This window comes from Prionailurus viverrinus, chromosome A3, assembly GCF_022837055.1.
Source record: "Prionailurus viverrinus isolate Anna chromosome A3, UM_Priviv_1.0, whole genome shotgun sequence".
In the NCBI taxonomy this organism is placed as follows: Eukaryota; Metazoa; Chordata; class Mammalia; order Carnivora; family Felidae; genus Prionailurus; species Prionailurus viverrinus.
The window spans coordinates 119347951-119372084 of record NC_062563.1 but is presented as its reverse complement, the minus strand read 5'-3'; the positions used below and the strand labels follow the sequence as shown (position 1 = coordinate 119372084).

At 51.3% G+C, this 24134-nt stretch overlaps 1 protein-coding gene across 2 annotated transcripts; it reads left to right on the top strand.

The window, feature by feature from the left end:
* The first annotated feature begins 100 nt into the window (after positions 1 to 100).
* On the top strand, positions 101 to 23176 carry CAD (carbamoyl-phosphate synthetase 2, aspartate transcarbamylase, and dihydroorotase). Of its 2 annotated transcripts, XM_047852021.1 has the most exons (45): positions 101 to 501; positions 755 to 894; positions 2743 to 2872; positions 3983 to 4125; positions 4297 to 4438; positions 4642 to 4813; positions 5017 to 5202; positions 5386 to 5498; positions 5835 to 5980; positions 6244 to 6375; positions 6515 to 6748; positions 6882 to 7103; positions 7308 to 7496; positions 7815 to 7939; positions 8114 to 8244; positions 10993 to 11105; positions 11803 to 12047; positions 12259 to 12505; positions 12867 to 12965; positions 13153 to 13377; positions 13458 to 13640; positions 13844 to 14062; positions 14377 to 14544; positions 15141 to 15323; positions 15452 to 15556; positions 15982 to 16221; positions 16452 to 16533; positions 16822 to 16988; positions 17156 to 17320; positions 17493 to 17624; positions 17835 to 18036; positions 18397 to 18587; positions 18689 to 18829; positions 19060 to 19161; positions 19610 to 19706; positions 19987 to 20037; positions 20326 to 20370; positions 20475 to 20644; positions 20755 to 20829; positions 21355 to 21567; positions 21744 to 21869; positions 22066 to 22221; positions 22309 to 22410; positions 22620 to 22714; positions 22812 to 23176. In XM_047852021.1, exons 1-45 carry the CDS (start codon positions 420 to 422, stop codon positions 22912 to 22914), a joined length of 6729 nt encoding a protein of 2242 aa, XP_047707977.1. In that variant the 5' UTR covers positions 101 to 419; the 3' UTR covers positions 22915 to 23176. The 2 variants fall into 2 exon arrangements, with proteins under 2 accessions (XP_047707977.1, XP_047707978.1); XM_047852022.1 differs by lacking the exon at positions 19987 to 20037.
* Positions 23177 to 24134: the final 958 nt, after the last annotated feature.

Sequence of the window (24134 nt, the reverse complement as noted above, 5' to 3'; positions counted from 1 at the left end):
GTTTTTTTAATTTTCTTATTTTTTAGGGAAAGACGTCGTGGATTTGTGTGTTTCTTGGAGTGGGAGAGAGTGCTTTGGACTAGTCGGTTGTTTTTCAGGTTTCCCGGGTCTTTGCGGTGGGGCGGTGTTGGGGAGGGCGGGGAGAGGAGACGCCCACCACGCCGAAGTTAACTTGGCCCCGCCCTCTTACGTGCTCGGCCCCGCCCTTCACGCTGCCGGCAGCTCGCGCCGCCGCAGTCTGCGGCTGCCCAGCGCGCCGGGAGCTCCTGCGCCTTCCGCGGCCCGCGCTCCAGCCACCAGCGCGGTTAGCCACGTGGACCGACTCCTGGCGCGCCGACCTCACGTGGTTCTAGCATCGGCTGGGGCTTGCTGCGTTTCCCGCTTCTCTGTGCTCGCCCCCGCCTCTGAGCTCCGTTCCCATGGCGGCCCTGATGTTGGAGGATGGGTCGGTCCTGCGGGGCCAGCCCTTTGGGGCCGCTGTGTCGACTGCCGGTGAAGTGGGTAAGCAAGCTCGGGCCGGCTGCCGACCTCATCCCACTCTCTGCTGCCCCTCTCTGCCCAACCTGCCCTGCCCAAACCCGCCATTTTCCCGCCTGCACACCCAGCCTCCCACCCCCATTTGGTGCCCGTGTCCCCACCCTAGCCCCTTTTATCCCTCAAGGTCAAGGCAGCCTCCGCTGGGGCATTGTCATCGCTCAGGGCAGTGGTGGGAAGGGTGTCCTGCCCAAGCCCCAGCCCTGCCTCTTTCTTGCAGTGTTTCAAACCGGCATGGTCGGCTACCCCGAGGCCCTTACTGACCCTTCCTACAAAGCACAAATCTTAGTGCTGACATATCCTCTGATCGGCAACTATGGCATCCCTGCAGATGAAATGGATGAGTTCGGTCTCAGTAAGGTAGCCACACCCAATGCTTTCTGTACTTTATCTTTTCAAATCAGTGGTTATTAACTGTTAGTCAAGTGAAGACATTGACATTAAGTTAGGCATCCTGGAGAGAACAAAGATACACACTGAAGTGATAATACAAGTACTACCCACAGCTTAAGTACCTTAAGAGGCACAGTGCTGGAGGCCAAGCCAAAGAGTCTGGATTTTGGTAAGGAACCAGTAAAGATTTCTTAACAGTGGTGTGATGGGAGGAATGCTTTAAAATACATAGTAGGAAAGAGACTGGGAATTAGGGCCACACCCTTCTCAGTGGCTGTGGGTCCCAGTTCACCTACCAAACCAAGTTGGTAATCGTCTTGTAAACCTACTTTCCTTGCCTTGACTCACTTTTTTGCCACTTTTCAGTGGAGTTCTTATCTCTAGATAAGAAAACTCAGTCTCCTCCCACAGTGAGGTTCCACCTATTCCTCCTCCTCTGGAATTTGGAAACTAAGTTGCGCTGTGAAAATTAAAGTAATGAAAAAAGTCCACGGAGATTAATAGTGGAAATCACCGCAGCCTAGATACAGTATTCCTCAAAACTCATTTTGTCCTGGTATTCCACGCTTAGTGGGCCTTTAATTCCTTAATTCACCCTGACATTTAGGAGAGGGAACTCGAGATAAGGAGTGAAAGGACCATTCCTTATCACAGATCTGTAAATACACTGCATTCTAGTTTATAATGCAGTATGTTGGTTAACATATGGCAGTTTTTAGCTTTGTTAGCTGTAGACACACTGACAAAATGAGAGTTTATGAACCTGCAGAATTGAGGCCCATGACAGAACCAGGGTGAGTAAGGCCTCCTAGAGCCTCTAGCCCACCATGGATACTTTGTGGCACGTGTGCTGTGAATGCACCTGTCCACATGCAGACTTGTCTTCCTGGCCATGGAGGGTTCTGCCAAACTCTCCTTCAAGTCCGTAAAGAACAGTCTCAACATCCATCTTCTTTTAAACCTCTACCACTAAACAGATGTGATTTAAATATACCATTCCCTCCCATGTAAATGACCCATTTTTCTCTTTAATTATTAAATGTTTATCTACTGGGTAGCAAATTTATATTAACTTTATTATTATTATCCCTTACATGGAGGAGGGTAGAATCATGCCTAGCGTTGTACCCTGAACCTTTATTTTTATTTGATGAGGTATTGTGCACCTATCTTATTTTCTGTTTTTACCACATTCTGTAATTGTGATCTTGTTTATTTGCATGTTACTTTATTAATTTTCAGGCTCCCTAAGTAGTAAATTCATATGGTAAGGACAGGGATCTTGTCTTTTTGCATACTCACTGCTCCTCCCCCAACATCTGTTACAATGCCTGGCACTGGGTGGGCACTCTGTAAATGTTTGTTGACTGCTACTGTGTGTCAGCCACCTTGTTCTTGCTGAGTTCACAGTTTGGTGAGGAAGACAACACAAACACATATACGATACAATGTAAGTAGCAAGAACAATAGAAACAGTGAGTTTAGGTGAGCCCCTAAGGAGGAGACACAAACTACAGTGAGTGAGGGGGTGGTATCTTCACAGAAGTAGGATTTGTAATCTCAGTTTTGGACTAAAGAAAAGGAAGGGAAGGAAAATATTTTCAGTTATTAATCAGGGCCCAGCTTTTGGTGTTCCATATGAGGAACAACATTGTTGGGAAAGGACAAAAGCAGGAGATGCTTGCTGTGTTAAAGGAATGACTGGGTCATTTATTCAGTGTGGGTGAAGTGTAGGGTCTCCGCCGTACGTTGGGAAAAGAAGATAGGAAGATGTGTGGCCCTTGGCCCCTCATGCTCTCTTCGTTCCGTCGACAGTGGTTTGAATCCTCAGGGATCCATGTGGCAGGACTGGTGGTGGGAGAGTGCTGCCCCACACCCAGCCACTGGAGCGCCACCCACACCCTGCATCAGTGGCTGGAACAGCATGGCATACCTGGCCTGCAAGGTACGGTGCTAGCACAGTTGTGTCTGGGCAGAACACAGGTGCCTGGATGGAAAGAATCGAGATCTCTTTTGCACTATTGGGACTCGAGTCTGAGGTTGTGATAGAATGTATCAGACTTGGAAGGTTAGAGTAGGGTCTGGGAATTGGAGAAAGAACTGAGTTCTCACTCAAATGGAAAATTTTGTACATACAAAAGGAAAGAAGAATATAATGAGCCCCCCAGCTTCTGTAATCATTAACTGAGGACTAAACTTAACTGCACCACCATGACTAGAACCCCCCTAATTATTTTGACGCAGGTCTCCATCGTTGTATCATTTCAGCCACAAATAGTTCACTAATCTATGAAAAAGGAGTCCTTTTTAAAAGAGCCACAGGGGCGCCTGGGTGGCTCAGTCGGTTGAGCGACCGACTTCGGCTCAGGTCATGATCTCACGGTTCGTGAGTTCGAGCCCCGCGTCGGGCTCTGTGCTGACGGCTCAGAGCCTGGAGCCTGCTTCAGATTCTGTGTCTCCCTCTCTCTCTGACCCTCCCCCACTCATGCTCTGTCTGTCTCTGTCTCAGAAATAAATAAACATTAAAAAATATTTAAAAAAATAAAAGAGCCACAATAACATTATGGTACCTTTAAATAAGTAACAATAATTCCTAAATATTCAGGCGATATTTATAGATTTTTCTATTATCTAAATGTTTTTTATTGCTTATTTGAATTTGGATCTAAATAAGATTCATATATTGCATTTGGTTGGTATGTCTAATTTATGGGCATTGTAACCCACTTGACAAAAACAAGTCGGTTTTCCTTTAGAGTATCCCACAAGCTGCATTTTGTCAATTACGTTCCTGTAGTGTTGTTTAGTATGTTCTTTTGTCTCCTGATACTATTTTCTGTAAACAAATCTAGAAGTCATGGTTCAATTCAGATGTGATATTTTTAGCAAGAATACTTCATGGTAGTGTACTTCCATCAGGATGGCCCAGGATTTTGATGCCCATAGAACAGCTGTGTGTGACTCAGGGCTCTGGAATGCAGTGCTCCTGAAAGTCTAACCTCATGCATGACTGAGTTGGGGGAGTGTGATCTCTGAGAGTGTGCTATTTTGACAGGAGTGGATACTCGGGAGCTGACTAAGAAGTTGAGAGAGCAAGGGTCTCTGCTGGGAAAGCTGGTCCAAGATGGAACAGAGCCTTCAGCCCTGCCATTCTTGGACCCCAATGCCCGCCCCCTGGTGCCAGAGGTCTCGATTAAGGTACAGAGGTAGAGTGGGAAAATGTTGCAAGCTATAGCACATCAGTTTTATTCTGTTCCTAACGGGTGAACACTTGAGGGCAAATCAGAAGAGGCCTCAAAGGCAGGGGTTGGTGTGTGTATATCTATACTCATTGATTACAACTGCCCGCTCTTGCCCTTTATTCTTCAGGCTCCACGGGTCTTCAATGCAGGGGGCACCCCTCGGATCCTTGCTTTGGATTGTGGTCTCAAGTACAATCAGATCCGATGTCTGTGCCAGCGTGGAGCTGAGGTCACTGTGGTACCGTGGGACCATGCATTAGACAGCCAGGGTGAGTAGCTGGGGCGTGTATAGGGCTACAGACAGGTAGCTTGGGTGGAAGATCTGTCCCTTGGTCCAGTCGCTGTAAGTCAACATGAGTTGCAGGGAAGGAGACAGAGATCAGGGCTTTTGCTCTGATGGTAAGGAAAGGCTGCAAGTTTGTCTCTCTGGTTAAACTACTGGTTTTGACATCATCTTTTCTGCCCACTCCAGAGTATGAGGGTGTCTTCCTGAGTAATGGCCCTGGTGACCCCGCCTCCTATCCCAGTGTGGTATCCACACTGAGCCGTGTCTTATCTGAGCCTGATCCCCGACCTGTCTTCGGGATCTGTCTGGGACACCAGCTGTTGGCCTTAGCCATTGGGGCCAAGACATACAAGATGAGGTGGGACTTGTGGGGAGAGGAAGGGCCTGAACTACTGACATGAGCGGTGGGGAGTCTTGGGGATGGGAATAGAGTTGGTGTTCGTTAGTGTTGAAACAGGAGCAGGGGCTGGTGAGGGTCCTAAGCTCAACAAAAGCTGGGTTTGGTACAATGGTGAAGGGAGGGTGAAGAGGGCCTGTGACTCAGTGTGCTTCCATCTCCAGATACGGGAACCGAGGCCATAATCAGCCATGCTTGCTAGTGGGCTCTGGGCGCTGCTTTCTGACATCCCAGAACCATGGGTTTGCTGTGGAAACAGACTCACTGCCAGCCGGCTGGCTTCCTCTCTTTACCAACGCCAATGATCGTTCCAATGAAGGCATTGTACATGACAGCCTGCCCTTCTTCAGGTGAGCTAGAGTGATTCCGGCAGGGTGACTGGATCTGTACAGCTTGGAAGCCCCGGGGTCTTGAAGATCAAAAAAGGAAGCGCAACAGTGGGTCCCAATCATCTATCCTGATGCCCGCTTCCAAGACTACCAGTTCCCAAGTCAGGGATAATGGCAGATTTCGTGATCCCATCTCTTCAACAGTGTCCAGTTTCACCCAGAGCACCAAGCTGGTCCTTCAGATATGGAGCTGCTTTTTGATATCTTTCTGGAAACTGTGAAAGAAGCCACAGCTGGGAACCCCGGGGGCCAGACAGGTAAGCCCCTGAGTAGAACTGGGTTTTGTAGAACTAAGTAGAAGTAAGAACAGGGTTGGCTCCAGGATGGGCATAAAATGGGCATGCCCTAGGAAACTGACATCTGTTTGGGAGGTTAAGGGGATGAGGTGGGAAAGCAACCAAGCCAAGATGATTCATTTACTTCTTCTACTGAAAGGAGCTCCAGAGTCAAGAGTCCTGGGTCGTTGTTCCGCGTCTGCCACTCATTAGAGGCATGACCTGTTTTGAATTCTTCTGTAAAGTGTGGGAGTTAATACAGGTGATCTCTCAGGTCTCATTCAGCTCTAACATTTATGACTTTCTTTGCCTCCACAGTTCGAGAGCGGCTGGTTGAGCGCCTCTGTCCCCCAGGGATTCCCACCCCAGGCTCTGGGCTTCCACCACCACGAAAGGTTCTGATCCTGGGCTCTGGGGGCCTCTCCATTGGCCAAGCTGGAGAGTTTGACTACTCAGGCTCTCAGGTAAAGCATGTCCATCCCTGCCCCTCTGGGTGTGTGACCCTCAGGAACGGATGGTCTTGAGGAGAGGGCTGAGGCATAAACATTGGTTGTAGGGAGAGAATGAATCAGGAGATCCGGGGAATGTTCAGAAAGGTGAGGTGCTAAGGAAAAGGAGTTGGTTATGAGAGACTGGAAGTACAGGAAGGGAGAGACACGTTGGTGGTTTCAGACTTGGTAGTCTTGCTTCTGTAGGCAAGGCTGGTACGCCATTTTTGTCTCCCTAGGCGATTAAGGCCCTGAAGGAGGAAAACATCCAGACGTTGTTGATAAACCCCAACATTGCCACAGTGCAGACTTCCCAGGGGCTGGCTGACAAAGTCTATTTCCTTCCCATAACGCCTCACTATGTAACCCAGGTATGACTGGCATAAGGCTGGACTGAGGAAGGGACCCACGTGGGCAGGGGTATTCTGTGGTCACTCTGGGTTTCTAAACTTCTTTGATCCACTCTATACCCCCAAGGTCCTAATGTTTGTTATTCCTCTTCTCCCTCAGGTGATCCGTAATGAGCGCCCAGATGGCATCTTACTGACTTTTGGGGGCCAGACAGCTCTGAATTGTGGTGTGGAGTTAACCAAGGCTGGAGTGTTAGCTCGGTATGGGGTCCGGGTCCTGGGCACACCTGTGGAAACCATTGAACTGACTGAAGATCGGCGGGCATTTGCCTCCAGGATGGCAGAGATTGGAGAGCATGTGGCCCCCAGTGAGGCGGCAAATTCTCTTGAACAGGTTCGAGGGGCGGTTGGGGGAAGGTGGAATGATGTCATTTTCTTTGTGTCTTATTTTCTCTGGGGCCAGGAACCCTCTATGCAGCAAGCATTCGAGGCCTGATCACTGTGTTCATCTCTTCTGCTCGTTACAGGCCCAGGCAGCTGCTGAGCGGCTGGGATATCCTGTGCTGGTTCGTGCGGCCTTTGCCCTGGGTGGCCTGGGCTCTGGCTTTGCCTCCAACAGGGAGGAGCTCTCTGCTCTTGTGGCCCCAGCTTTTGCCCATACTAGCCAAGTGCTGGTAGATAAGTCCCTGAAGGGATGGAAGGAGATTGAGTATGAAGTGGTGAGAGATGCCTATGGCAACTGTGTCACGGTGAGTGATGGAGGTGGGCTGGGAGTAATGTCAGGCAGTATGAGCTCCAGTAAGAGCAGAGGTCATAGCTGAGATCTTTGAGGGTTTGATGTCCCTCAGACCCAGAATGGGTACTGTCCCAAAAGCAACAGGACCCTGGGATGCAGCCTCTTGCCTCTCTTGACTTCCTTTGGCAGTGACCTCCACGGGATCCTTCTTTCACAGGTGTGTAACATGGAGAATTTGGACCCATTAGGCATCCACACTGGAGAATCCATAGTCGTGGCTCCAAGCCAGACACTGAATGACAGGGAATACCAGCTACTGCGGCAGACAGCCATCAAGGTGACCCAGCACCTTGGAATCGTCGGGGAATGCAATGTGCAGTACGCCTTGAACCCCGAGTCTGAGCAGGTGAGATCCTAGGCCCTGGAGCTGATATTCTAGCTGTTGGATCTCCATCCATAATTTTGGGTCTTTGAGGCCAGGGGACTCTTTGGCCCTAAAGACCTTGAAGTAGAAGTCAGGATTGTCTGTGGTAAGGTTGGACTGGGATGGGGGTGGTGCTTTTGTTATCTGTGCCTTTGGAGAGGGCTTAGTTTTCTGGCCCTTCTAATACCTCTCCTAGGTGGGCCTTCTGGGCCAGTTATCTGATGTCTTTCTCTCTCTCTCTCTCTCTCTCTCTCTCTCTCTCTCTCTCTCTCCTCTCTTTCTCTCTCTCTCTCTTTGCAGTATTACATCATTGAAGTGAATGCCAGGCTCTCTCGAAGCTCTGCCCTGGCCAGTAAGGCCACAGGTTATCCACTGGCCTATGTGGCAGCGAAGCTAGCATTGGGCATCCCTCTACCTGAGCTCAGGTACAAGGGTGGGGAAAAGATCACAGAGATGGGGAGGGGAGCTGAAGAAAACATTCATGGGACAAGGAATTTAAAAAAGATATTGGCCTGGATGTGTGGGGTCAGAGGAAGCTATCTGGAAGCTCACTCTGCGTCTCCCACTTTGTCCTGACACCTCCACGTGACGGCTCCCAGGAACTCAGTGACAGGGGGAACAGCGGCTTTTGAACCTAGCCTGGATTATTGTGTGGTAAAGATCCCTCGCTGGGACCTCAGCAAGTTCCTCCGTGTCAGCACAAAGATCGGGAGCTGCATGAAGAGCGTCGGTGAGTGAGACGTGCCCCAAGAAACCCTTCCCCAGGTCACTCTGTGGGGTCCCAGCAGTCCTAAGAATCTAGAATATCATAAAGTTAGTTCCCTGGCATAGGCTTTCAGATCCTATATTAGCGGCAGCTTGGGAACGTGGTTTCTCAGAACTCGGACATTTCAAACTCCGTGGTCCTCATCAAGAGCAGGAATCAAAGGCATCTGGAAATCTGTGCCAGAATACACATGCCACCTCCACTCCCCCGCCGTCTGTCAGAATCTCTGTGATGGGGTGATGGCCATCAAACTATCTCCTCTCTCTTGGTTTACAAATAAGTAAACTGAGGTGCCCGCAGAAGGAAGGTGACATGGCTGAGTAGAGGGTAGAGCCAAGAACTGAAAACTAGATCCGGTTGCTAGTTATGTGCACCTCTGTCCTACTATGTTGCCTGTCATCGGCAAGACCAGTTTCATGAAATTCTACCCACAGCCTTGCAGTGCATTTTGCCCACGGCCTCATCACTAGGTTGTTAATGCCAGTGACAGTTTGTTCTCCATGTGACTTTAAATACTGATGCTTCGGGGAAGTGATGCCTGTTGTTTTGTGAACCCTTGTATATCCAAGTTGGCACAGTGGCAGTCGTCGTTAACGCCTATCAGCTTCTCTGGGTACTTTCTGCCATGGTCATCCCCCACATTTTTTAACATGTTTAAGATCAGAGCAGAACATCAGAGCCCTTTTTCATAAAAACAAGGAAATTTAGTAGCGAACAGCATGCAAGCAGTGGTAGAGTATGCTAGAATTGAGTTAATACGCTTCCCTGTAACGTCCCTTTAAGTCACGTTAGACTGTTCTAAAACGTTTCAACCAAAGCAAGCATTTCACATACCACAGTGCCACCAGCCAAGGATAAGAGCATTTCATTGTGTTGCAAATAACCGTTTATAGCAATAGTAGCCTTTATTTATTTTTTTATATATATTCTTTAATGTTTGTTTATTTTTGAGATAATGCGAGAGACAGAGTGCAAGCAGCCAAGGGGCAGACAGAGGGAGACACAGAATCTGAAGCGGGCTCCAGGCTCTGAGCTGTCAGCCCAGAGCCTGACGCCGGGCTTGAACTCACGAACCGTGAGATCATGACCTGAGCTGGAGTTGGAGGCTTAACCAACTGAGCCACTCAGGCACCCCATCAATAGTAGCCTTTAAACAAGCAAGTCTAAGTAAGCTCAGATATTATTTTGGAATTTTTAGAAATCTTACAAGACTGCCAACTTGTTCCTTCTGGAGATGAATTCCTGTTGTGTGAAAATTACAATAAACATGGGAATAAAGCCATAATTAAATTGTTGGTAAAAGAAGTGGACTGAAATAGGATAAAGATTAATCCCCAGATGAGATGTTTAATGTTTTATATCTATTCAGGTGTTCTTAGAACATGATCTTCTTTGATAACTTTTTGTGACTTTTATCGTGCAAGTAAGATACATGAACCATTGAGAAATTAGTAAAGTAGTTAAACCAAAAAAGAGTAATCCTCTGTAGTCTTGTTACACAGGGATTATTTGGGTATATATATGATTCCAGAATCTTCCTAGGCATGTATATGTGAATATGTTGGGTATCTCTCTTACTCGAAATAAGCATTTATAATAAAACCATACTACAAAGGAATTGAACAAAATCATTTATCATTCTCTTCCTTAACACTGCTATTAGCTTTTTAGTGTTTTAAAGTTCTTTTGAAGAAACAATTAGGATTGTAAATAGAAAAATACAGTTAGTAAAAAAAGAAAGAAAGAAAACACAATTGGTAAGATGATCCTAGGGTAAATTGTCAGAGGACATTATAAAACTTTGTGGACGAGGAAATCAATAAGCAAATCTGGGGAGTTGTAGGGAGAGGGGAGTTCCCTTTTATTAATAAATAGAAATCTAGCTAAAATGAGCAAATTTAAGAGAAAAATTGTTTAAAACGATTATATGTACTTCTTAGAAGATGGTGAAACTTGTAAGCATAAACTTCTGTGAAGCAAGTAATACTTATTAAGACCCAGAAAATTCTTACCTATTTCTCCTGTACTTCTGCAAGTTTATCCTAAGGAGATAACCCAAAGCACTGAAGAACTCACAGCCTCACTTAGAAGGATGAACACTTCAAAGCTAGGTGTCCTTCCGTAAGTGAGTAGTTAAGTTATGGTAAATCATACAGGAATTAAACTGCCGGTAATAAGGTCACAAAGCAGTGTGGGAACATGGTTATGATAAAAGAAAAAGCATGATAGAAATTGTATGTGTACTATAGTCCTATATAAAACATATATTTGAAAGAAGTCCAGGAAGGAATACTCTAAAATGAGAGTTGTGAATGTGATTATTTCTGGATGGGTTCAAAGAGCAGTGGGATCATCTTCCTATTATTCAGACTGTTGAAAAGTTTTAAAGGATGAGACTGATCCCAGATGGTGTCATCATAATAGGAATAAAGCACATAACTGGATAGCTGTCAGTGGTTGGGCCATTGTGATCAGCTGCACTATTTCTAGTATCCACATGTCCATTTTAGGCATCTTAATTTCATAGTCCGTAATAAACACAAAACAAAATGGTAAGGAGAGAAGTTCCAGTTTAAGATTGCTCAATAACAAAACATGATACATACCACTGCTTTGGTTCTTGTCCTGAGAATCTTCCAGAATCTTGACTAAATCATAGACATAGGAACCTCCTACCTCCAGGGCCTCAGTTTTCACATCCTGTTCCTCCAGGTGAAGTCATGGGCATTGGGCGTTCTTTTGAGGAAGCCTTCCAGAAGGCTCTTCGTATGGTAGATGAGAACTGTGTGGGCTTTGATCACACAGTAAAGCCAGTCAGTGACATGGTAAGTGGCTCTCTTCCCCTGGCAACACCCCTGAAATGGACCCTCCTCTGTCCCCAGTCTGTGGACATGTTACCATTAATAGCAGCAGTCATTACTAGACATTTGCATTTTTTCACTTGGCTCAGAATTTTGTGGTTCCTCTCATCTATTCCAGAAGGATGTATTCCTTTTTTTTTTTTTTTTTTTTTTTTTTAGTAATGTTTGTTTATTTTTGAGAGAGACAGACTGTGAGCAAGGGAGGGGCAGAGAGAGGGAGACAGAATCTGAAGCAGGCTCCAGGCTTCGAGCTGTCAGCACAGGGCCTGATGTGGGGCTTGAACTCACAAACCATGAGATCATGACCCGAGCCAAAGTTGGACGCTTAGCTGACTGAGCCACCCAGGTCCCCCTCATAAGGATGTATTCTTAAACTTGTTTCTGTGGACACTGAAACAAGCCTAGAGAGCTTGTGGAACTTGCTAATACATTAGCTGCACAGCCAGAAAGTGGCAGAGGTAGGATTTATATACAGGTTTTTGCAATTACAGAGTTGCTGCTTTGGCTCCTTTTTTGCAGTGTCTTTTCCTAAAACAGTGTCACTCATACTCTCAGGCTTTATGAGGTGCTAAAAATAGATTGGGAATGTTTTGCTTAACAATCGTACGTCTCCTCCCTCTGCGCAGTCCTTCCATATCCATCTGTCTGCCCTCCCCATTAGGAGTTGGAGACGCCAACTGATAAGCGGATCTTTGTGGTAGCAGCTGCTCTGTGGGCTGGCTATTCTGTGGAGCGGCTGTATGAACTCACACGCATCGACCGCTGGTTCCTGCACCGGATGAAGCGGATTATAGCACACGCCCAGCTGCTGGAACAGCACCGTGGACAGCCTTTGCCCCCAGACCTGCTACACCAGGCCAAGCGCCTTGGCTTCTCAGACAAGCAGATCGCCCTTGCGGTTCTGAGGTCAGAGGTGGTGGTGAGGGCCTTGGGTTGAGGATGTGGGGCAGAGAATCTTGGTACCAGTGAGGGGCCCCCGGAGAGATTGGGGTGTTTTGGAGGCTTCTGACCTTCATCACTGGGTTGTTTTCCTCTTAAATTCCTGCCCTGGGATCTCACCCCTTTACTAAGTCTGAACCCCACCAGGGCTATATTTTTAACCCTTCTTCTCTTTTAGCACAGAGCTGGCGGTTCGCAAACTACGTCAGGAGTTGGGAATCTGCCCAGCAGTGAAACAGATTGACACAGTTGCAGCTGAGTGGCCAGCCCAGACAAATTATTTGTACCTGACATACTGGGGCACCACCCATGATCTCACCTTTCGAACGCCTCACGTCCTTGTCCTTGGCTCTGGCGTCTACCGTATAGGCTCCAGCGTTGAGTTTGACTGGTGTGCTGTGGGCTGTATCCGGCAGCTCCGAAAGGTCCAAGAGCTAGTCTTTCCTACCGTCTTATCTGCTGTTCTATTCTCTTTCAGTTCCAGCAGTTGCCTTACGCCCACATTTAATCCTGGCACTTTCTGTTAATTGCTACGCTTAGAGCTTTGGGAAGAGTGTCGGGGTGGTAGGGGCGGGGGACTCCCCTTAGGCCATCTTGTGCCCCACACAGGGTATGTGTCTTTTCTCCCAATACTTTGTACCTGTCTCTCTAGTGCTTGGCCCCACTTCCCTCCCAAGGCAGGTGTCCCATATAGCTATTTCAGAGAAAGCTTTTTGGCTTTGCCTTAGTTTCTCCATGTTTTTCCTCCCATCTTATAGTTCAATCTCATCTCCCTCCCTCTCGCAGATGGGATATAAGACCATCATGGTGAACTACAACCCAGAGACAGTCAGCACTGACTATGACATGTGTGACCGACTCTACTTTGATGAGATCTCTTTTGAGGTGAGAGAGTTGAAGGCTGCTCGTTAGCCTGGGTGGCCAGGGTCAAGTGGGAATGGCTGGCTGACTTAAGATTCTTTGGGCTCTGTGGGGTTTGAGGGGACGTGGGTAGAGGGTGAGAAGCAGTGAGCAGGAAGGCTCAGATCCCTGACTACCTGCTATCTCCACTTGATTCTCCTGTTGCACTAAGGTGGTGATGGACATCTATGAGCTAGAGAACCCTGAAGGTGTGATCCTATCTATGGGTGGACAGCTGCCCAACAACATGGCCATGGCTCTGCATCGGCAGCAGTGCCGGGTGCTGGGTACTTCCCCTGAAGCCATCGACTCGGCTGAGAACCGTTTCAAGTTCTCCCGGCTCCTCGACACCATTGGTATCAGCCAACCTCAGTGGAGGGAACTCAGTGACCTAGAGGTGGGCTGGGGCTTGGTTGGGGGCTGGAGGCTAGATGCGGTCAGGGGTGAGTGTGACCAACCCAGCTGCACCCTTCTTAGTCTGCTCGCCAGTTCTGCCAGACAGTGGGGTACCCCTGCGTGGTGCGCCCCTCCTACGTGCTGAGTGGCGCTGCTATGAATGTGGCCTACACTGACGGGGACCTGGAGCGCTTCCTGAGCAGTGCAGCAGCCGTCTCTAAGGAGCACCCTGTAGTCATCTCCAAGTTCATCCAGGAGGCTAAGGTAGGGCCTCAAACAAGTCTCTGAGGGCAGCCTCCCCAGCCTCAGAGGAGACTCCTGTCTCTGGTCCTACAACAATTTCTAGGCACAGAAGGCTGGGAAGGATGGGTTGTATCAAGGCTCTTCAAGGAAGGGAGCCTCCTGGGGCAAGTGGGAGAAGAAAATGGTCCCTGCCCTACATCACCTTGCCTTCACGTCCCCGCTAGGAGATTGATGTGGATGCTGTGGCCCGTGATGGTGTAGTGGCAGCCATTGCCATCTCTGAGCATGTGGAGAATGCAGGCGTGCATTCAGGCGATGCCACACTGGTGACCCCACCGCAGGACATCACTGCCAAAACCCTGGAGCGGATTAAAGCCATTGTGCACGCTGTGGGTCAGGAGCTGCAGGTCACAGGACCCTTCAATCTGCAGCTCATTGCCAAGGTAGTAAGAGGGGGCTAAAGGAAGAGACTAACGGGCATTAGTACCTTCTTGCTCTGTGCTGGCCACAGTGCCAGTGAGCACTCACTGTCTCCTGCCCTCATCAGAGTAGGCCCAAAAGCTGGAGGGAAGGGGCTCCTAGCTAGAGCCCACAGTGTTGTAATGGTTTGTGACAGTCTGTTCACAACCTGATCCCTGTTCCCCTGTTCAAGGTTGATTACCCACAGAATGGTAAATGAGGGAAAGAGTCCAGGTCAGTGGAATAGTGTCAGCAAGCCCAGCCTACAGAAGGTCTGACCAATCCCTGTCTGCTCTAGGATGACCAGCTGAAAGTTATCGAATGCAACGTGCGTGTCTCTCGCTCCTTCCCTTTCGTCTCGAAGACACTAGGTGTGGACCTAGTAGCCTTGGCCACACGCGTCATCATGGGGGAAGAAGTGGAACCTGTGGGGCTCATGACTGGCTCCGGAGTCGTGGGGGTAAAGGTACGGAGGATTGAAACCTTGAGGTTAGCAGTCAGAAGCAGGGAGACATAGTGGGAGAGAGTTCACTTAGCACACATGTGAGTCCGCATGTAAACTGAGCACCTATCATGGGCCACAAGGGTGTTAAGGGTCTTTGTCCTTTAAGAGCTCACACTAGTAATGGAGACAAGGGAAGTTGGGTTAAAAAATAGCTTGTTTCTAGAACAGTCTCTGGTAAACCTGCGTAGTAAAGATAAGACTAAAATGCTATAGGAGTTTACAGACAAGAGATGGCACTTCCAAAAGGAGTAACCTGGGAAGGGCTGGGAGAGGTGGTATTTAAATGGAGTCCTGAAGGGTGGTCAGGATGTTTGATTGTCAGAGCTTGTTGAGGAAGTGTTCCAAGGCCAAGGAATTAGCTTAGTGGAAACTGCCGGAAGACCCGAACTATATTTGAGAAGCAGCTCACCTACTGGTGTAGAGCATAGGCAGAGCAGCAGCAGGCAAGGCTAACCCTGCCGTCTGGCTGAGACCACGGGAAAGGAACTGTGGCTGCTGCTTCTGATGAGGGGAAGTGGGCCCTCCTTGCCTTGGTGTCTCATATCCTGCTCCCACAGGTGCCTCAGTTCTCGTTCTCACGCTTGGCGGGTGCTGATGTGGTGTTGGGTGTGGAGATGACCAGTACCGGGGAAGTGGCTGGCTTTGGGGAGAGCCGTTGCGAGGCCTACCTCAAGGCCATGCTAAGCACTGGCTTTAAGATCCCCAAGAAGAACATCTTGCTGACCATTGGCAGCTATAAGGTACAGAATCCAGAGGCAGGGGCTGCCCAGAGAGGTGGGGGCAGATAGCCTTGGTTCTCTGGGCCTGGGCTGACCTTGAAGTGGAAGACAGAAGAGATACAACCGCATCCTCCTTCTGCTTGGTTCAGAACAAAAGTGAGCTGCTCCCAACTGTGCGGCTGCTGGAGAGCCTGGGCTACAGCCTCTACGCCAGCCTGGGCACTGCTGACTTCTACACTGAGCATGGCGTCAAGGTACCGGGGCTCCTGCAACCTACCCCTGCTTTGTACCAGAGAATTCTGTGTTCCCTTGCTTTTTCTGTCATTGCATAAATCCTCTATATTTCGCATAGAGCAAATAGAGTATACAGAAAAGCAAAGAAAAAATCTTCCTTACAGTCTCTCTACCACTCTTAACATTCTGGTGTATTTCTTTCCAGAATATTATTTCTATATGTACATGTATGGGCTCATATTGCACAGTCCTTGATAACCATAAAGTAGATGTTTTTCCTATCAAGAATGTACTCTGCCAATAATAAATAGAGGCAGCCCTGGTCCCCACCCTATAGGTCCTCAGTCTCTTCCTCATGGGTTCCTGGGCTACCTCTCCTCCCTTTGCTGTCCTTCGTGACTCCTGCCAGGTTCAGGTTGGCCCTGACCTTATCTCTGGGCCACAGGTAACAGCTGTGGACTGGCACTTTGAGGAGGCAGTGGATGGTGAGTGCCCACCGCAGCGAAGCATCTTGGAGCAGCTGGCTGAGAATCACTTTGAGCTAGTGATTAACCTGTCAATGCGTGGGGCTGGGGGCCGGCGTCTCTCTTCCTTTGTCACCAAGGGCTACCGTACCCGGCGCCTGGCCGCTGACTTCTCTGTGCCCCTCATCATCGATATCAAGTGCACCAAACTGTTTGTAGAGGTACCTGGGACCTGGGTGCTAGGAGAGCAACAGCCAGTGTTAATGGGACAAGAGGGAGAAGTGAGTGTGCCATGGGGTTGGGAAATCTCAGTATGAAGCAGTTACGGTAATAACCGGGCTTTGGGGCTACAGAGAGAAGTTGGGTATTGGGAGGTAGAGCCTGGTTTATGCAAAACCTACAATTCCTGGGTTGCCCTTAAATCAGAGCTGACTGTGGTTTTCACTTGCAGGCCCTAGGCCAGATTGGGCCAGCCCCTCCTTTGAAGGTGCACGTTGACTGTATGACTTCCCAAAAGCTTGTGCGGCTACCTGGTAAGTGCATCTTCTGGGAGAACCCAGCTTCTGCACACTGGTAGCATCTGGCTCAGAGATCTGGGCTGTGGGACCCACACCCTGCCTGGACTGCATAGAGTGTGGGGGCCAGAATCTTTCTCACTGAGCTCTTTCCTCCCACGATCCTCTGTGCCCTTGACTGAGGAACCTTGCCACCTCTCACCCGTATCAGTGGCTGCTCATTTTCCTACCACCCCAGTTCACATCTTTGATGTCCTTTGTGTCTCTGAACCTTCCTCTAATCTTGCCACATCCATGTTCTCCCAGGACTGATTGACATCCATGTGCACCTGCGGGAACCAGGGGGGACACACAAGGAGGACTTTGCCTCAGGCACAGCTGCTGCCTTGGCTGGGGGCGTGACCATGGTGTGTGCCATGCCTAATACCCGGCCCCCTATCATTGATGCCCCTGCCCTGGCCCTGGCCCAGAAGGTGAGCCCTTGTACTCCTGCTTCACGGTGATCCAGACGTCTCTGCCTGTCTCCCAGACCCATCCTCCTTGTGCCCTCCCAGAAGCCTAGGGGCCTAGGCCACTGGTTCCCAGGCTGGCATGGATGCCAGGGGGTCTTATCTCATTATCTCATATGTATCTTCCCCAGCTGGCAGAGGCTGGTGCACGCTGTGACTTTGCCTTATTTCTTGGGGCCTCGTCAGAAAATGCAGGGACCCTGGGTGCTGTGGCTGGGTCTGCTGCTGGGCTAAAGCTCTACCTCAACGAAACCTTCTCTGAGCTTCGGCTGGACAACGTGGCCCAGTGGATGGAGGTAGGGAGTGGGCACGTGGGAGGAGGCAGCCAGTGTCCTGGCTTGAGGACCACACAGAGTGGGCTAACCAACAACAGTGAGGTGTCAGGAGCTCTGTGAGGGCTCTGAGCTCTGATGAGCTCAGAGAATTAAGGGCTCTGCACGCTCCCCGATAAATTCTTTCTGTCCCCAGCACTTTGAGACATGGCCATCCCACCTCCCCATTGTCGCCCATGCGGAGCGACAGAGTGTCGCCGCCATCCTCATGGTGGCCCAGCTGACCCAGCGCTCAGTGCACATATGTCATGTGGCACGGAAGGAGGAGGTGAGAGTACACCCGGGATCGCAGTGCCCCTTCTGTTTTCTCAGTGACACCCAGAGGTCAGGGTCTCCTTGGGGGCTGGAGGCGGTGGGGAGCAGGGAGCCAGTACCCTCAGCATGTCTGCCCCATAACTTTCCTAGAGGGGGTGTTGGCTGCGGAGACTTGTAGGGCAGGGCACGAGGGAGGCCCCTTCTAGATCTCCTGTCCCCCCAGATCCTGCTGATTAAAGCCGCAAAGGCCCGAGGGCTGCCAGTGACCTGTGAGGTGGCGCCCCACCATCTGTTTCTAAGCCGCGATGACCTGGAACGCCTGGGGCCCGGGAAGGGCGAGGTCCGGCCTGAGCTTGGCTCCCGCCAGGATGTGGAGGCCCTGTGGGAGAACATGGCTGTCATCGACTGCTTCGCCTCAGATCATGGTGAGAGGGCCCACAGTGTACCTTTCTGCCCAGCAGGGCTCGTGCCCCAGCTCAGGGCCCCTGGGCTCTGTGAGGATACAAAGGACTTGACCTTTGTAGCACAGTGCCTGGGCTGTGATGGGTGCTTGATAAATGCTCCCTGAAGGAACTAATGAGCAAATGATAAAAATTATAAATGAGAGAACATGGGTAAAAGGTGTAGTCCCCGGAAGGTGGCAGCTGTCATGGTTTATCTGTTTTCCAAATAACCAGAGGAGAGGAGCATTGAGATGTGTAGCGAGGCAGTGCAATCCTGGTGGCCTGTGTGACTCCCCAGATGTGGTGGCGATGGGGCCTGAGGGTGCTGCTCTCTTCCTTCAGCCCCCCACACCTTGGAGGAGAAGTGTGGGCCCAGGCCTCCACCAGGCTTCCCGGGGCTGGAGACCATGCTGCCGCTGCTGCTCACGGCTGTCAGCGAGGGCCGGCTCACTCTGGATGACCTACTGCAGCGGCTGCACCACGGTCCTCGGCGGATCTTCCACCTGCCCCCACAGGAGGACACCTATGTGGAGGTGTGGGCGTGTGGGTGGCTGCGGAGGGTGGGCGGCTCTGTATCCCCCGCAGCTGTTCCAAGGTGTGGCCCTACCCTAGCATCACCCGTGACTCTGGGCAGGTGGATCTGGAGCATGAATGGACCATCCCCAGCCACATGCCCTTCTCCAAGGCCCACTGGACACCCTTCGAAGGGCAGAAGGTCAAGGGCACCGTCCGCCGTGTGGTCCTACGAGGCGAGGTGGCCTATATTGACGGGCAGGTATGTGTGTGTGTGGCCTGAACCCCATCCCAGTAGTGACTTCCTTGGTGCCATTGTCAACTTGCTCTGGCACATCTCTGTGGTTCCAGCACCTCCTCCAGCTGCCCTGGACATGGGTGGGCACAGGTCCCCTGAGACGTGTTTCCTTTTTGCTGGCTTCCGTTGCTTTAGGGTCTCAGTCCAGCTCTTTTCCCCCTGCTCACTCGCCTGCTCCTGCTTTCTGTCTGCAGGTCCTGGTGCCCCCGGGCTATGGACAGGATGTACGCAAGTGGCCTCAGGGGGTTGTTCCCCAGCTCGCACCTCCAGCCCCTGCCACCAGTGAGATAACCACGGTATGCACAGTGCTTTGGGACTGGAGGGGGTGTTGGGGGATGTGGCCAGGAACAGCCAGCAGCACAGATGTTAGAATTAGTGGTTTAGGGGTGGAAGGCTCTGTAGTTGACACTAAAAGTCCCCCACCTATCTCTTTGTCTACTACAAAACATAGACTTAACTCTCAGTTTAGGAGATTACCTACCTAGGGGAAACACAAGCCCCTTATTAACCCAACCAGAGGTTTATCTGAGGGCCTGTCATGGGGCTAGCACACACCTCTAGGAGGCTAGTTGGTCTTCCTGTGCCACAGCAGCATAGCAGAGGGATGAACCTGAGGGGAGATGATGGAGAACGGGGTCCATTCCATTCTCGCTACGGACAGTGAGCAATTTGGCTTTTCTCGAGGAATTAAATTTGAGGAGTTGGGTCAATACTTTTTAAAATGTGAGGCCTATATCTCTCCAGACACCCGAAAGGCCTCGCCGGGCTATCCCAGGGCTTCCCGATGGCCGCTTCCACCTGCCTCCCCGAATCCACCGAGCCTCTGACCCAGGTCTGCCAGGTAAGAGGAGGGTCCTGTGACACGGAGGATGGGGCCACCTGGACTCAGAGATGTGTAGGGACAGGCTTCTTTTCCCCCAATGTCCCCCTGATGGACTGGGGTCGGGCTCACAGCCCCCCCCACTCCCCCAGCACCTCACTTTGGTCCACTTACCCTGTTCTTCCTGCCTTTCCTTCATACTACTAGTCTGACCTGCTGTACCTTCCTTTGCCTAAATCAGTGTGCCCTCTGTGAGGTAGGTACCCCACAGCTTCTCACAGCCCTTTCTTGTTGTGGGCAGCTGTGTTCCTCCGCCCAGGAGCTGGGATCCCACGGGGCAGCAGAACGTGGGGTAAATCCAGGTTACTGGTTGGTGTGAGCCTGGCCGTTCCCCTTGCCTAGGATCCCTTTGCCACTTGGGCGGGCCCTGGGAGGGCACCACTGCTCTCACACAGCAGCCCCCGTGGGAAATCACTGGTGTGTCCCCAGGGCTACTGATCCTTGTTGTCCCCTAACCTGCTATAGCTACTGTTGTGTGAGTTGGTTTAACACAGACGCTATGATCCAGAGTGTGGGGAAATGGGGGTTCTTCACAGACCTTAGTTGCAGGCTTATATCTGTCCTGTTGCCCTATTTGTAGCTGAAGAGCCAAAGGAAAAGTCCTCTCGGAAGGCAGCTGAACCAGGTGAGACTTCCCTAGAGCCCACGCTCACTTCGGGGACCTGTCTGACCTGACCTCTGTAGGAGGAGCCCTCTGACCCACCTCTTCTGCCCCGTCCCTCACTGCAGAGCTCATGGGAACCCTTGATGGCACCTGCTACCCTCCACCACCAGTACCTAGACAGGCGTCACCCCAGAACCTGGGGACCCCTGGCCTGCTGCACCCCCAGACCTCACCCCTGCTGCACTCATTAGTGGGTCAACATATCCTGTCTGTCCAGCAGTTCACCAAGGATCAGGTGCCTGGGGGAGGGAGGATGGGGACACCCAGAGCTTTGAGAATCTGAAAAGTTGGGGCTAGGACCTCTGGGGTCCACTGCCTTTCCAGCTGACTTGGGGTCTTTTTTAGATGTCTCACCTGTTCAATGTGGCACACACACTGCGTATGATGGTACAGAAGGAGCGGAGCCTCGACATCCTCAAGGTCAGGGTCAGGGCTGTGGGCTACAGATCCAGGACCCTCCCTGTCAGAGGGATCTCCCTCTCCTGCCATAGGTCACCTTGTGTGAGTCCAGATCCTCCACTATAAGTTGCTCTGCCTTCTTTATTCTGGAAGGTCCTGCTGACCTAGACCCCTGACCCCCACATGTTTGCTCTCCTCTGACCAGTATTTAGCTGATTTGTGAGGCCCTGAGTGCCGGTGCATCAGCCTGCTAATCTGGTCACTTGCTCTGTGCAGATGTATTCAGTGGGATAGATCTGGGGTGTTTCTGTTTCTCCCAGAGAATGAATATTTCATTCAGATATTTACCAGCGGTGTTTCGGAGGCAGAGCCTTTAGCTCAGAGCGATGCTAATAGAAATGTCAAGGTTAGGACAGGTCACAAGGAGGTTTGCAGGGAGTTCTCTCAGTGTCCCTCCTGTGTAAGTGGGCGAAGCAAGCAGCAGCCTATGCTTTCCCCAAGATGAACACACACTTTCACACTGAATCTTGGCCCTCCCCCCCACAGGGGAAGGTGATGGCCTCCATGTTCTACGAGGTGAGCACGCGGACCAGCAGCTCCTTTGCGGCAGCCATGGCCCGGCTGGGGGGCGCTGTGCTCAGCTTCTCAGAAGCCACGTCTTCAGTCCAAAAGGGTGAATCCCTGGCTGACTCTGTGCAGACCATGAGCTGCTACGCCGACGTCGTTGTGCTTCGGCATCCCCAGCCTGGAGCCGTGGAGGTGAGGCCAGCTGTCCACTGGACAGGGTTGATTGGGATGGATCCAGGGACATGACTGCAAGTCTCTGGTTGGGCCACATGGGTGAGGGGACCCAAGAAGAGTGGGACTCAGGCAGGGAGCAGGGGCCACTGGGATGCAGAAGACAAGGCTCTCCTTTCTTATTCCCATTTTCACAGCTGGCAGCCAAGCACTGTCGAAGGCCAGTGATCAATGCTGGGGATGGGGTTGGAGAGCATCCCACGCAGGCCCTGCTGGACATCTTCACCATCCGGGAGGAGCTTGGGACTGTCAATGGCATGACGGTGAGCGCAGCGGCAGGGGTTGGGAGCCTGCCCAGGCAGGGTCTGAAGAGGGGGGGCAGTTGGGCAGTACCTTCTCTGTTCCGAGGCATGCTGCATCAGGGAGGCCTGTGTCCTGATCCTGAGACTGAAAGCTTTGAAGTGGGGGGACAAGGTGCTTGATCTGGGGGCCCTCTTGGTGATCGGGTTCCTCCCCTAGATCACAATGGTGGGGGACCTGAAGCATGGACGCACGGTGCATTCCCTGGCCTGCCTGCTCACCCAGTACCGTGTCAGCCTGCGCTACGTGGCACCTCCCAGCCTGCGCATGCCACCCAATGTGCGGGCCTTTGTGGCAGCCCGTGGCACCAAGCAGGTGAGGCCCTGGGAGGCCATGGGGAGCTGCGGGTTGGGCAGTGAGAGCCTGGCACTGCATTCACTCTGACTCTGCCTCCCCCTCCAGGAGGAATTTGAGAGCATTGAGGAAGCGCTGCCCGACACTGATGTGCTCTACATGACTCGAATCCAGAAGGAACGCTTTGACTCTAGTCAGGAGTATGAAGCTGTGAGTACCAGGGCTGAGGCGAGGCCAGGGCTGGAGCCGTGGGGCATCCAGGCTAGTGGCCAAGAAGGCTGGGCCCCAGGAGCTTGATTGGGCCTCTCAGTTGTGATAACTGCATGTGGGTGTGGAAGGAACCCTGGAGGAACCCAGGCTTGTGGCCCTACGACCACCCTGGCCCTGAGGTGCTGACTGGGCCCCCGTCTGCCTTACAGTGCTTTGGCCAGTTCATTCTCACTCCCCACATCATGACGCGAGCCAAGAAGAAGATGGTGGTGATGCACCCGATGCCTCGAGTCAATGAGATAAGGTGACACGGCTTCAAAATTGAGGATACACCAGGGGCTGGCTGTGGGAGGACACTTAGTCTTGGACAGGCTGGGGTAACTGTTTTCTTTCTCTTGTAGCGTGGAGGTGGACTCGGACCCCCGAGCAGCCTACTTCCGCCAGGCCGAGAACGGCATGTACATACGCATGGCTCTGTTAGCCACTGTGCTGGGCCGCTTCTAGGGCCCAGCTCCTCAGACTCTTCTCGTCAGGCCCAGCTGCTGGGCACAGATTCTGGTGCCCCCCACGGGGGCAGCACACTTAGGAGATGCTCTGGGGCGTCCAGGCAGCTCACGTGCTCACACATACACATGCAGGCCACACTTGGGCACTGGACTGGACTGGAGCGCTCTAGCATGGGGGTAGGTCCCCATCTCCTTTATTGCACCGCAAACCTGTAAAGTCATTTTTCTACTGACTTAATAAATAGCTAAGCTGCTTGTAAGTGCCTATTTCCTTGCATGTATCCTGGCTTCAGCATAGAACACGAAGTGTAGTGGGCAGGACTTCTGGAAATTTCGAACAGCTGCCCAAATCCAAGAGCAGCCTTGCTGGGCAGGCTCTTGCTCTGGCCAGGGCTGAGCAGCGGGGCTCGGCATTTTCAGAGTCGTGGCTCTTTGGGGTTCTGGGCGGGGGTGTGCTGTTCTGTTGGTGCTGAGTCCTGTGCTGCACTGACAGGTGTCCAGTGTCCTTCCTCAATTAAGTTGCACTCAGAGTTCTGAGTTATGGGAAAAGGAATGCCAAACAGCTGGGTCCTCTGGTGAGGCCTTCGCTCTTCTCTCTTCTGTCTGGTTAGTTCTCTCCTTCAGAGGCTGAGGTGGCCATTGCGTCCTCAAAACCTGGCCTTGGAGTTCAGCTACCATCACTGTTAGGAGCCCCTCCCACCTACTATCCCTGGGAGCCTCTGGCTGACGCTGGACGTTCCAGACTGGACACGGGCAGACGCTATGGAGGCTGAAGAGCACTTGGCTTAGAAACCGTGGGACTGGGGACTGAGGTGGAGTAGCTCCTGTGTCTTTGCGGTTCAGGGCTTCTGTGGATCATACAAAGTACGTGAGCTATTCCATTCCGTTCCATTCCATCCCGTGCACGTTGGCAGCATTCAAGAAATTTGATCCAGGAGACTCCACCACCCAGGTACAAAGTACATGTGCAGCGAGAGTGCAAGAACAAACAAGAGAATTCTCACCCTCAGTTTTGAGGCCTCTTAGCCAGTAAGGCATCCAGTGACTACCACAGGTCGGACTGCCGCATGCTGGCACATGATGGTCTAAACTGCATTCGCATCATTCAAGAGGAACCTACTTCACACACAGAGCTATTAGCACGTCACAGAGATGGGAAAGTGAGAAAGGCACTCATTTTCTGAAAACTGTGAGCACAGAATTTCACATATTCTCATG